The 13,455-nt window shown below is 33.6% G+C and overlaps 1 protein-coding gene across 2 annotated transcripts in view; it reads right to left on the bottom strand.

The window, feature by feature from the left end:
• Positions 1 to 13,455, bottom strand: part of LOC114331559 (nose resistant to fluoxetine protein 6-like) — a 231,977-nt gene that overhangs the window by 86,892 nt on the left and 131,630 nt on the right. For both annotated transcript variants that reach the window (XM_050643060.1, XM_050643059.1), the window contains exon 7: positions 4,996 to 5,164. In XM_050643060.1, coding sequence (XP_050499017.1) covers positions 4,996 to 5,164 — 169 coding nt within the window. The remainder of the gene's footprint in view (positions 1 to 4,995; positions 5,165 to 13,455) is intronic.

The raw sequence follows: 13,455 nt of genomic DNA on the forward strand, positions 1-13,455 counted from the left end.
ATCAAGGAGAGAAATTCGGACATATAATGAGAGGTCCCAAATATAGGTTGCTACAAAATATTATGCAAGGGAAAATAGCAAGCGAACGGAGTCCAGGATGAGGAAGAACTTCATTGGTTAAAGAAACCTTGAAAACACTTGCATAATGTAAAAATTATGCAATATTTGTTGTAATAATAACAATTGACATTTTTTTATTTTATATTTGGGGTCTATCAGACCCCACGTCCCAAAGTCGAAACCATATGCAAACAGTTGAAGAATGACCAATCACCTGGCCCAGGAAATATAGCTCCGGAACTCATCAAATATGGACCTAAAGTTCTAATTAAGCGGCTAGGACAACTTTTCCAGCAATGCTTGAATAACCATGAAATACTTGAAGAATGGAAAGAGTCACATCTGAGCATTATCCACAAAAAGGGAGATAAATCAAAACCTGAAAACTATAGAGGAATTGCAGTCACTAGTAGTATCAGCAGAATATATGGAAAACTTATTAAAAATCGAATAGAAGAAGTATACCAAAATATGAAAGCCGAAGAACAGGCTGGTTTTCGCGCAGGTCGATCTACAACAGATCATCTTTGCTCCATTACTCAGATAATTGAAAAGAAAGTTGCTCGTAGCCAAGAAGTCCATCTGAAGTTTGTAGATCTTAGAAAAGCGTATGATAGTGTCCCGCTGGTTAAATTATGGGAGGCACTGGAGAAAACAAATGTAAATATAGAATTGGTTGAAGCCGTAAAAACGTTGTACTACCAACAAGCAACAAGAATTAAAACGGGAAATCTCATAACATCTGGATTCACAGTAACTAAAGGACTAAGGCAAGGATGCTGTATCTCACCAACACTATTCAAAATATACCTCGAAGCAGCACTCAACAAATGGAAAAAAAATGTACGAATATGGGCATACCACTAACGGACTCAACTTTGTACACACTGTGCTTTGCGGATGACCAGGTGATCATCGCACAGGACTCTGAGGCTCTTAGTTACATGATGCGAAAATTATTAGAAGAGTTTACAGAGTGGGGCCTAGAAGTGAATATGGAAAAAACTGAATACATGAGTATCGGAGGAGACCAACATAGCCTCCGCGTAGAGGAAAATCAAGAAATAAAATTATGTGAAGACTACAAGTACCTCGGAGTAAAGATCACTCAAGACGGAAAATTAGATGCAGCTATTAAGGAACGAAATATACAGGGAAGAAAAGGCATATCCTTACTGAACAGCGTACTGTGGGATAAAAATATTTCTAAGGAAAATAAAAGAAGAATATGTAACACTATAATAACAAGCATCACATATGGTTGCGAAGTTTGGCCCCTAAAAGACAAAACAGAGAAAATGCTTAGAGCAACAGAAATGGACTTCTGGCGCCGTTCAGCGGGAATATCTAGACGCGACAGAATAACAAACGAGAGAGTCCGAGAAATCATGGGGGTTACACATACTATTGTTGACGACATCAGGACGAAACAACTCAGCTGGTACGGACACGTAAGGAGAATGCCGGAGAATAGAATACCAAGACAAATCCTCGAATGGCAACCAAGAGGAAGGCGCAGACCAGGAAGACCTAGAAGTTGGAGAGAAGGAGTTGATAGAGAAATCAGGGACAGAGAACTAGAGGACGATCTATGGAATGACAGAACGATGGGGAGATTGGAAATCGGAAGACGTCGAAGAACGTTGTAAACCGATATTATATATAATACTGCAGAATTAATTGCTGCTCAATTAATAAGTGTTAAAATAACACGAATTTTTGCCCGCCAAGTTCTATCGTACTATATGGCCAAAAAACTTGATCACACAATTTTTTGTTTAACGTTTCAATTAAATGTACCTATAGCCTAATAAAATAAAAAAAGTCAAAATGTAAATTCGTACAGGTTGAAACAAATTTTATATCAACGTTTAGGTGGGTACAAAAGATATTTTCGAGAAAGTATCCAAATCATACAAGGGGATCATTGTTTAAATAATTAAAAAGGGGTCATTTTTGCAAAAAAATACTTTTTTAACTGCTGAGGTAATTTACTTATTAATCAAGGTCTACGGGATTTTTTTCTGCAAAGTTGGAGGGTAAATTTTTCACATAGGACTTACTAAATTAAATTTGACCCCCTATTTATTTAAATAATTGTATATAAAACTTTAAAAACAAATTTTTCAAAAAATTATTTTTAGCGTTTTGAATAAGCACTATAAAATGTCTTATTTTACAGACAAAGTTGCACTATATTACCAGTATTAAGCAAAAAAATTGGTCCAAAAATATTTAATATTTTTTGAGATATTGAATTTGTTTATTAAATGTTACTATATTTTCAATTGCAAAAACGCGGTTGTTCCCAAAGAAATATTCACCTGCATAAAATCTCATTATTTTTATTTTTATGTATGTTTTCGATAAATGTATTGATAAATTCAAATTTTAGTTAAACTCCCCCCTACAATGGCATTTGAAAATTATTCAAATTTGTTTATAATTTTTTTTTTAATAACGTCGCGGCGATTAATTATTTTGAAATGCCGTTTCGATAATTGGGTTCCTGGGAATTTTTACTAATAAGCAAAATTTTTTTGTCGTTTTTCTTCTTCTTCTTTTTTCTTGGAGTTATATTACTACGGACCCTTTTAGGGTTAAATTTCATTAAGAACGTCGAATCTCTGAGTTGCAGATTCTAGACCTAAAAATATTAAGATTTAACTAAAATATCTTAAATAAAATATGGCTACTTACTGAGTTACAGGGTGTTTTATTTAAAAATTTAAAAATTATTTTTACCAAGTACTTTAAAACTATTTGACGTATCCTTATCATACTTGGCAGAAAGTGTGGCTATTATACACCCTAATAAACTGTGATTAATAAACGTTTCTAGCTAGTGCCAGAGGCGTACGACAGGGGATAGTGGATGATTGACCCTTCCCAAATTCTACACCACTGAGTGAATTACTATTTTAGCGGAATTTTTCGATTCTCCAATACTTTTTTGTAAATAACTTTATTGGTATCGATAAAGTCATCAGTTTGCGAGATATTGGAAATTTAAAATGAATGAATTAATGAATAAAAATAACTATGCCGTTTCATTTTTAACGTCCAATATCTCGAAAACTAATGACTTAATCGTTACCAGTAAGGAGCATATTATTTACACAGAAAGTATTGGAGACTCGAAAAATTTCGCTAAAATAGTAATTCCCTCAATGGCGTAGAATTTGGGAAGGCTCAACCATTAAGTATCCCATGTCGTACGCCTCTGGTAGTAGCTAGAAACTTTTATTTATCACAATTTAGTAGACTGTATAGTACCCACACTTTCTGCCAAGTATGATAAGGATACGTCAAATAGTTTTAAAATACGTGGTAAAAATAATTTTTTTAAATTTTTAAATAAAACACCCTGTAACTCGGTAAGTATATGTAACTCATATAAGTAATTTAGAGATTAAGATAAGGTCTAGAATCTACAACTTAGAGATTCGACATTATTAATGAAACTTAACCTTAAAAGGGCCCGTAGTAATATAACTCCAAGAAAAAAAAAAGAAGAGGAAAAAAAAACAAAAAAATTTGTTAATTAGTGAAAAATTCACAGGAACCCAATTATCGAAACGGCATTTTAAAATACTTAATCCCCGCGACGTTACTAAAAAAACAAATTATAAACAATTTTGAATAATTTTCAAATGCCATTTTAGGGAGAAGTTTAATTGAAATGTGAATTTATCAATATATTTATCGAAAATATTCATAAAAATAAAAATAGTAAGATTTAATATAGGTGAATATTTCCTTGGCAACACCCGCGTTTTTGCAATTGAAAATATAGTAACATTTAATAAACAAATTCAATATCTCAAAAAGTATTAAATATTTTTGGACCAATTTTTTTTATGTTAATACTGATAATATAGCGCAACTTATTCCGTAAAATAAAATATTTTATGGTGCTTATTTAAAACGCTAAAATATTTGAAATTAGGTTTTTAAAGTTTTATGTATAATTATTTAAATAAATAGGGGGTCAAATTTAATTTAGTAAGTTTTATGTGAAAGAATTACCCTTCAACTTTGCAGAAAACAATCCTATTGAGCTTCGTTAGTAATTGAGTGACTTCAGCAGTTAAAAAAGTATTTTTTTTTGCAAAAAGACCCCTTTTTAATTATTTAAACAATGATCCCCTTCTATGATTTGGATACTTTTTTAAAATATCTTTTGTACCCACCTAAACTTTGATATAAAATTTGTTTCAACCTGTACGAATTTACATTTTGATTTACATGTAGTGTAATTTTATTTTACTAGACTACTACTAAAATTCTTACTACTCGTAAACTGAACGACCGACAGTTGGTCAATTGTTTTATTGCACCGAAGTGGTTAACAGCAGAATAATGTATTCCTGTCCTCCAAAGTTTGGACTACTTTTCAACGGAAAACGTCGAAAAACAAATTGATTCGGTGGTTACCGCGTTCTATCGCCCCAAAAGATGTCTTTTTCTGTGAAGATATGTCGATAGAAAAATTTATTATCACCTTTGTGAAAAAATTTAAACTTGAGGGATTTCTACCTAAAGGCTACCAAAATTTTAATTTAAAAACGCCAGTCATGCTGAAAATACGAAGCATCATTGGATGAACGCTATGGTGGAACAACGTTGTAAACGCCAAATCAGATTTTATCAACAAATTGAAAAAAAAATGTTATAATTTAGCATTTTGAAAAGTGTTATAATTTAGCATTTTGAGCCTAATATGGTAGACTAGGAAAGACTCGTAATATTCCCCATAGTCGGCACTACGTTATTTTGCGAAATTGCGAATGTTGTTGCATGGAAAACCCACATAATATCAAACTATTGGCGGTTTAAACGCTGTTTCAGCATAGCATTCGATTGTTTGATAATCTAAGAAAATATGATAAGACAGCTCCACGTTGTATACTTGAATTCAAGAAAATTACTTACCATATTATCTGCGTTAACATAATTGTTAATATATAATAAGTTAGTCCACCAGTTTTGTCTACAATCCTGGGAATCTGCTCCTGCCACAACTTTCCATAAAGGACCTTCTCCAGTGTGGTTGAAAAGTGTTGCGTAGTAAAATATGACAAAGGCATATACTGGAGTTAACCTGCAAAAGGAAACAGAATAAGCAATTAATATTAAGTACAGTCGAACTCGCTCATTATAATACCGGTAATAGTAATATCCCGGTTTAAAGGATAGACATTTGAAGTCTTGAAACGTTTCCAATTAAGCCGCAATCGATCTACTATCCGTTTATAGGAATACACTGTTATAAAATAATACTGCTTAATAGTACAGATCCTGGTATAGACGTCCACTCCAAGCACACACTAAAAATTCAATATTAAAAGAGGAGAGTATTAAAAAGACAAGAAAGAACAACGGTTTACTGAAAAAAACAAAACAAGATAAAGTAAGAGTTTAATAAAAAATATCATGTCAAGTAAGAGAGACAAAGATTGTTACGAATACTCATTATTATGAGTATAAAACCAAAATAACGTCATCAAAAACCAAATTGAATACCTTCTCATCTGTAGACGATACCGAAATTCCATAAAATCAGTAAAATCATACCCGGAGCTGATTGAGATCGCGTTACAACCCAGCCGTAAGAAGGTTTAGAATTAATCTAAAGAAACTCCTGGCTGAAACTAAAGTAGACAGGATACAAGTATCTCGTTTGAGAGATACATCAACAAAAGAAAAAGTCACACAAAAAATTAAAGAGCTCACCAAAATAGAAATTATTCCTGAAAGATGAAAGGAGATCAAAACATGAAGTGGCACCTGTTAAAAGATGCTCTTATACGCACATTTGAGGCAACACTAACACTTAAGCCAATTAATAATAAAAATGAATGGAGAACTGAGGAAATTATGGATCTCATGGAAGCAAGGAGATCTTATAAAACCAAAGACAAAAACATGTATAATATTATATTATAAGGAGAAAGATCAGAGAGGCAAAGGGAATATGGTATAGTCACAGTATATAGAGGTTCCATATGGAACCTCTATATACTGTGGTATAGTGACAGATGCGAAGAGATTGAACATTTGATAGAGAAACATAATAACTTAAACCTTCATAAAGAAATTAGAGAAATGGCAGGCACGAATATTAAGAAAAATCAAACATATTGATTGATAAAAACGGCAAAATAATTATAGACGTCGGTGAAAGGCTTAAAAGATGGCAGGAGTATATTCAAGAGCTGACGAACGGACTTAGATAGTACTAGAGCATAGGCGCCCATACACACGGGCAGGGGGGCCGTGCCCCCCCTAGCTTTTCGGGAAAGAACAAAAATTAAATTTATATTACATAAACGTATTTTTGTCAAAAAATTATTGGATAATTTTGAAAAATAAATTGGAAACAACATATTTATTAATAAAAAAATTCACATATTGGGTAATTAATAGTTTAACAGAAAATCTGTGTGTCTGCGACAGCGGTCTATATGGAATGTGCATAATACACATTTCGCACAGTCACGGTATGCTATTAACGAAAACATTGAAAGAGATTAGAAACGTGGGAACATAATATATACTGTAATCGACACCCAAAATTACAAATTAAATGAATCATTTATAATACTGCAAAGAAAATCACATCAGCAAGAAATCCGATCTCTGACCGATAATCACTAATGAGCCATTTGTCTTTAAGAACTGGCACTATAAAGGTAAAGTGTAAAATCTGTGAAGTGATTATATTTGTTTTCTATATTAAGTTTTGTGTACACCGAATAGAACCATCTTCATAAGCAGAAATAAATTCGGATTGAAAAATAATTTTTAAAATTGATTGAACATAGTCAAATTTTAGTTTGCAAAAGTATTTTTTTAGTAAGTAGATTATTTTAAAGTGTACATTGTGATGAACAGAACAATTTTATTTAAATGAAAAACAGGTGATCTTTCATGACGAATTACTGTTATATACATGTTAGTGTCCCAAAAGTAGCGGAAAAGGTCGAATAATTCGTGAAATGAACATCGGATCGAAAAACTGAAAAATCTGTGTTAAATATTTCTCAAAAATCTATGCGATGACACTAAACAAGTCCACCACTTCAACCCCTGGGTGTGGAGCGGGGGATAACTTTAAAATCTTAAATGGAACCCCTAATTTTTGTTGCAAATTTGGATTTTCCTTGTAAAAATAAGCAAATTTTATTCGAGCCATTTTGCGAATTGTGGATATAGAGCGCTATACCTAATCGGAAAAAACGATATATCGGGATACCATAGGAAAATTATAGAAACGGTCTAATATCTCGAGAAATATACTTCCAAATGAAAAACTAAAAAACACGTGTTTAATATTTTTTATTACGTTTTTTATTGCAGATTGAGTTTTCTCCTCAAAAAATAAGTAACATTTATTCGAAACTTTTTTTAGAATTGTTGACGGATTGCGCTATAATCGGAAAATGCGATTTATTTGCGCCATCTATCAACGATTCTAAAAATGTTTGGAATATATGTGACTTATTTTTCATAAGGATTCTAAATCTGCAAAAATAAAGGGGGCTCCTTTCTAAGATTTTAAAGTAAAAACTTGGTTCGACACATACTTATGGTTAGTCTACTCGCCAAAGTTGAAGGCAGGGCTTTGCAAGCATTGTATTCTTTTCAAACGGGTTTTAACCCATTCGCTGCCGATCTAAGAGGGTGGAACTCGGCTAGGAGCCGTTTTGTTGAAAGGCATTTAACTGAAGTAACCGTATCACTTCAAAAGCAAATCTTCCTGTAGTGCCGATGGACTATCCATAAAAACTTTCTCAAATCTCCCAGAAAATGTGTTGGGAGTCCTCATCTCTCTAATTACTGATTCTTTTAAGAAAGGTAAATTTCCAGAGTGCCTAAAGACAGCCATCATTATTTATCTTCATAAGGGCGGTGAAAAATCTAATGCCTGCAATTATAAACCTATTGCATTACTACCTGTACTCTCCAAAATTATTGAGATACTCTTAAAAGCCCGACTTATGTCCTTTCTAGTTGATAACAACATTTTATGACAAAATTAGTTCGGCTTTTTAAATAATAAATGTACCACCGATGCCACGTTTTCTGTAATATATGAGGTTTACCAAGCATTAAACAATAATCTGTACACTGCCACTGTTTTTTGTGATTATGCCAAAGCTTTTGATTGTGTAAATCACGACATTTTGATAAAAAATAGATATCTACGGAATTCGAGGTATTTCTTTGAACTTGTTTCAATCTTACTTGGATAATAGGAAACAATTGGTTAGAGCAAATGTTATAGAGTCTAGCCCCAAATACGTTGTAAGTGGGGTACCACAAGGTTCAGTATTGGGTACTCTACTTTTCCTAATCTTTATTAATGACAACAGTAGTCTAAAAATCGATAGAAAAGTTTTTCTTTTTGCTGATGATACCAGTATGACTTGGAGCAACTCAAATATCGCAACTCTTCATGCCACTATAACTTCTGATCTTCTCACAATAAAATCCCATCCTAATTTACTCTCTATTAAAGTAGATAAAACAGTAGCATTATCCTATAAAGGAGCTCTTTAACCCTTACCTATTCATAATAGCCAGATCAGTACCGCTGATTCTGTAAAGTTTCTTGGTATTTTTTTAGATAGCAACCTTCATATCGATGTGTTAAGCAAGAAACTATCCTCAGATTGCTATGAAATAAGATCTGTTTCGAAGGAAATTAATTTAGCCACTTCCAAAATAACATATTCTTCCTTGTTCGAGTCCCATCTTGGATATGGTCTTCCTTTTTAGGGTTCTGGTGCATCTGCCCAATCCGATGTTATTTTTAAATTACAAAAAAGAGCAATAAGATATCTGTTGTACTCCATATTTTCTTTATATATTTTAGAAACTGTTTGCTTAATTCGTAAACGTCTACATGTCTTTCAAGCAAGAACTATTCATGACTAGTCCACCAGAAATTCTACCTTTGACATCTATTTACCTATCCCGTCCAGTGAGTTAGTAAAGAAATCTTCTGCAAAAACACTATACAACCATCTCCCTCTACAACTTAAATGTACAACATCTTTCCCTAAGTTCCGCAAAATGACAAAAGCCTATCTATCTGAAAGATCATGTTATTCAATAGCAGAGTTTCTTAACCAATAACTAAGAAATTACAGTATTTTTATGTATAAGTAGAATTATTTTAATCTATATTTGACTGTCATATGCAGCAGATTAACTTAACTTTTTAAATTTATTAAGGTAGATTATGCAATTTTCATTTTTTTTTAAATTCTGCAATAGCAAAATGTTTATCAAAAAAATTACTGTTTTTTGTTTCACTTCATTACATTTTATTTATATTGACGATTTATATAATTTTAGTAAATTTTATTTGTTATTGTTTTTATTTATGACTCCTGTAAGCTTTCTCTATAAAATTAAATTTTTCATGACAATAAAGCATATTTGATATTTCTATTCTATTCTTCACTCGCTGGTGCGTGAACGGCACCTGACTGAAGTAACCACATCACGCGCTGGCGCGTGATCAGCAGCGAATGGGTTAAAGAGAGGCGCCACTTTTGTGGTACCCATGACATTTCCATTTAAAAACTTGGTCTAGTATTTAAATATATGAATAATTTCTCACAACAGGGTTCAAACTAGGGTTTTTAGGTGGTTTAAACTACAGTAGACTCCTTCTATGACGAGAACTGAAATGGTGGACTAATTATCTCGTTATAAGCGGATCTCGTTATATCAAACAACAATAATATGATGCCTTGTTTTGATGCCTCTTACGTAGTTTATTAGGTGTCGATGGTCAACCTGAACAGTAAACAATGAGACTTCGCCGTCATAAATTGTAAATCTCCTATAATATTCAATATCGGTCGATAAACAGCCAGAAGTTTATTACAGGTGGCCGAGTTTATTACAGCACTGGCCTCGAGAATAAGACAGATGTTGGGCATTTCTATGTACAGGCAGTTGGGGCATTTATTTATTTATGACCATTACAACGCTAAAAACAGGTAAAGACACGTATTCTTCGATTTCAATTTTCCTCGTTGTAACCAAATATGCCTCGTTATAGACCGTTATAGTTCAATAGGAATTTCATGGGACACCTAATGTATCTCGTTATAAGCGAAACCTCGTTATATCCGTGTTGGTTATAGAGAGAGTCTACTGTATACTGTATATATTGTCATCCGAAATATACAAAATGTAATGTGCAACATCTTCATGTTTTGCCCCCCCTAAAAATTTTTATATGGGCGCCCTTGTACTAGAGCAGGAAAAGTTCAACAACGGCCCACACATAACACAGGATGAGGTATTAGAAACGGTAAAGCGAACAAAGAACAACCATGCAACAGGTGCTGACCAGATACCGGTAGATATAATACAGTTAATAGAACAGTAAAGTAAATAGAAATATTGTTCGACTCATTTAATACAATATATAACACAAAAATAATTCCCAGAGATTGGCTGATGCCAACGTGCGTTGTTAACACTGCCAAAAAAACCAAATGCAAAAGAATGCGAATACGAAGACCAGCGGATAATAAGTTTAATGAGTCATACGCTCAAAATATTTTTAAAAATTGTACACCGGAGAATACACAACAAACGTGTGCAAGACATTAGTGACACAAAATTTGGATTTAGAAATCCACTGGGAACGAGGGAAGCCCTGTTCGCTGTAAATGTACTTGCGCAACGGTGTCTTTGCACCTTCTAGGGTCATACATAACCGCCTTATCGAATTACTTTAAAAGAAAAGCTTATATATAGTCTAGTCGTAACATAGGGGGTCCCGTGAACACTTTTAGTTCGCCGCGATTTGATGGTGGTATTATAGGTTTTTTGGGTCGCTGACTCCAATGGAAGTGGTCTGGAAGCCCAAATGTGGTTGCGTTTAATTGTTATTAACTAATTATGGTAAAATTCGGTGTTTTCCAGGAATTATTAGAAGCTCTGTAAATAAATTGATAGTATTAAGGTCTTCTCTGATGTATTTTTGGTCGCTGAATCGAATGCGACTAGTCGCGATTACTCAAAATGTGTTCTTATTTTTTTAATTACGACATAATTGTTTATTTACCGAAAAGCTCGAATTGCGTTGTCTACAGTAAGTTTGTAGTCTATTTCATAGTATTTTTATACGCTTAATCGATTGTCACTAGTCATGATAGATTAAACCACGTTCTGACTTTGTTATTAATAAATTATTGCAAATCTAACGGTTTATAGTACGTTTACTGACGGTTTTTGCTCTAAATTTAAAAAAAATACTTGGAATGACATGAAATTCGGCATACACGTAGCTAACATGTCAAACAAAACAAGTGATATTGTGCCGATGCGATGTGGGCTTTTACCCTGGGGATGAGTTTCACCCCGTTTCGGGGGTGAAAGAAAAAACCTTTACAAGAAGTCCGGAATTTGATAAACTGATTAATTCTAAGCAACGTTTGTTATATAGAGTATTTTCACTAAGTCAATAGATACTTTTCGAGTTATTTGCGAGTGAATATGTTCATATGTGTGAATATATGATAGAGTAAGACACGACCTACTATTAGAACGTTTGCAAGAAGTCGGTTTAGATGAAAAAGACTTCAATTTACTAAAGAACTTTTACTGGAACCAAAACGCCAGAGTTAGGATCGAGGGTTCCACATCCGCAGAGGTAGAAATTGAGAGAGGAGTTAGACAGGGATGTGTTCGGTCGCCTCTGCTGTTTAATCTTTACTCCGAGTTTCTATTTAAAGAGGCACTAGAGGACTCCAAGGATGGAGTCAAGGTGAATGGCGTAAATATCAACAATATCAGATACACCGATGATACGGTGTTGATCGCGGATTCCGACTTGGGTCTACAACGACTCATCGACAAGACCAACTCGACCTGTGAGCAGCTTGGTATGAAAATAATTATTAAAAAAACCAAAGTGATGTCAATCCGAAAAAACCAAAACGTACCTCAACCTTGCACAATAAATGGGCACATTTTAGAACAAATCAATAGATTTAACTACTTGGGATGTTGGATCGATAGCAGCTTAAATCCAGATCTAGAAATAAGATCGAGAATAGAACAGGCCAGAAAATCTTTCGAAAAAATCAAAAAACTGCTTTGTGATTCTCGAATAAATCTCGAAATTCGACTACGTTTATCCAAATGCTACGTCTGGTCGACTCTTCTCTATGCAGTTGAGACATGAACGCTTAAAACACCAACCATAAATAAGTTAGAGGCCTTTAAAATGTGGATCTACCGGAGAATTCTCAAAATTTCGTGGACATCGCATACCTCAAACGAAGAAGTGCTGCATAGAATAGGCAAGGCAAGAGAACTTTTCAACGCAGTGAAAGTTAGAAAAACATCATACTTGGGCCACATACTGAGAAATAATAAGTACCAATATGCTCAGCTTATAGTGAAAGGAAAGATCGAGGGAAGGAGAGGACTAGGAAGGAAAAGACTATCGTGGCTCAGACAATGGACAGGGCTAAATTTTGAACAGCTAATAAGAACAGCTGAAGACAGAGAAGAGTTTGCAATTGTAGTAGCCAACCTCCATTGAGGAGACGGCACTTTAAGAAGAAGAAGAAAAAGAATATGTTCATTTTTCAACAAAAAAACCAAATAACTCGAAAAGTATTGACTTAGTCAAAAAACTGTATAAAACCAAAGTTGCTTAGAAGTAATCAGTTTATCCACTTCCGGACTTATTTTAAATGTTTATTTTTCCACCCACGAAAAGGGGTGAAACTCACCCCCAGGGTAAAAGCAGACATCGGCACAATATCACTTGTTTTGTTTGACATGTTAGCTATGTGTATGCCAAATTTCATCTCAATCCAAGTGGTTTTTTAAAATTAAGAGCAAAATCCGTGGGTGAACGTACTATAAACCGTTATTTTTGCAATAATTTCTTAATAACAAAGTCGGAACGTGGTTTAAGCTATCACGACTAGCGTCAATCGATTTAGCGTATAAAAATACTATGAAAAAGACTATAAACTTGCTGTAGATAGGGCATTTAGAGGTTTTCGGCGAATAAACTATTATTTTGTTATTAACAAAATAATAACATATTTTGAGTAATCGCGACCAGCGCATTCGATTCAGCGACCGCAAATACACCAGAGAAGACCTTAACACTATCAATTTGTTTACAGGGCTTCTAATAATTCCTGGAAAACACCTAATTTTACCATAATTTGTTAATAGCAATTAAACGCATCACATTTGGGCTTCCAGACCACTTCCATTGGATTCAGTGACCCAGTGACGAAGTTTTCTTATAATCCCAATTTAAATTTGAATATCAGAAATCTTTGTTAATTTTTATATGTATAGTATTTGTTTAAAACTGTAATATTATTCATTTTA

The sequence above is a fragment of the Diabrotica virgifera genome, chromosome 2 (assembly GCF_917563875.1).
Source record: "Diabrotica virgifera virgifera chromosome 2, PGI_DIABVI_V3a".
Lineage (NCBI taxonomy): Eukaryota > Metazoa > Arthropoda > Insecta > Coleoptera > Chrysomelidae > Diabrotica > Diabrotica virgifera.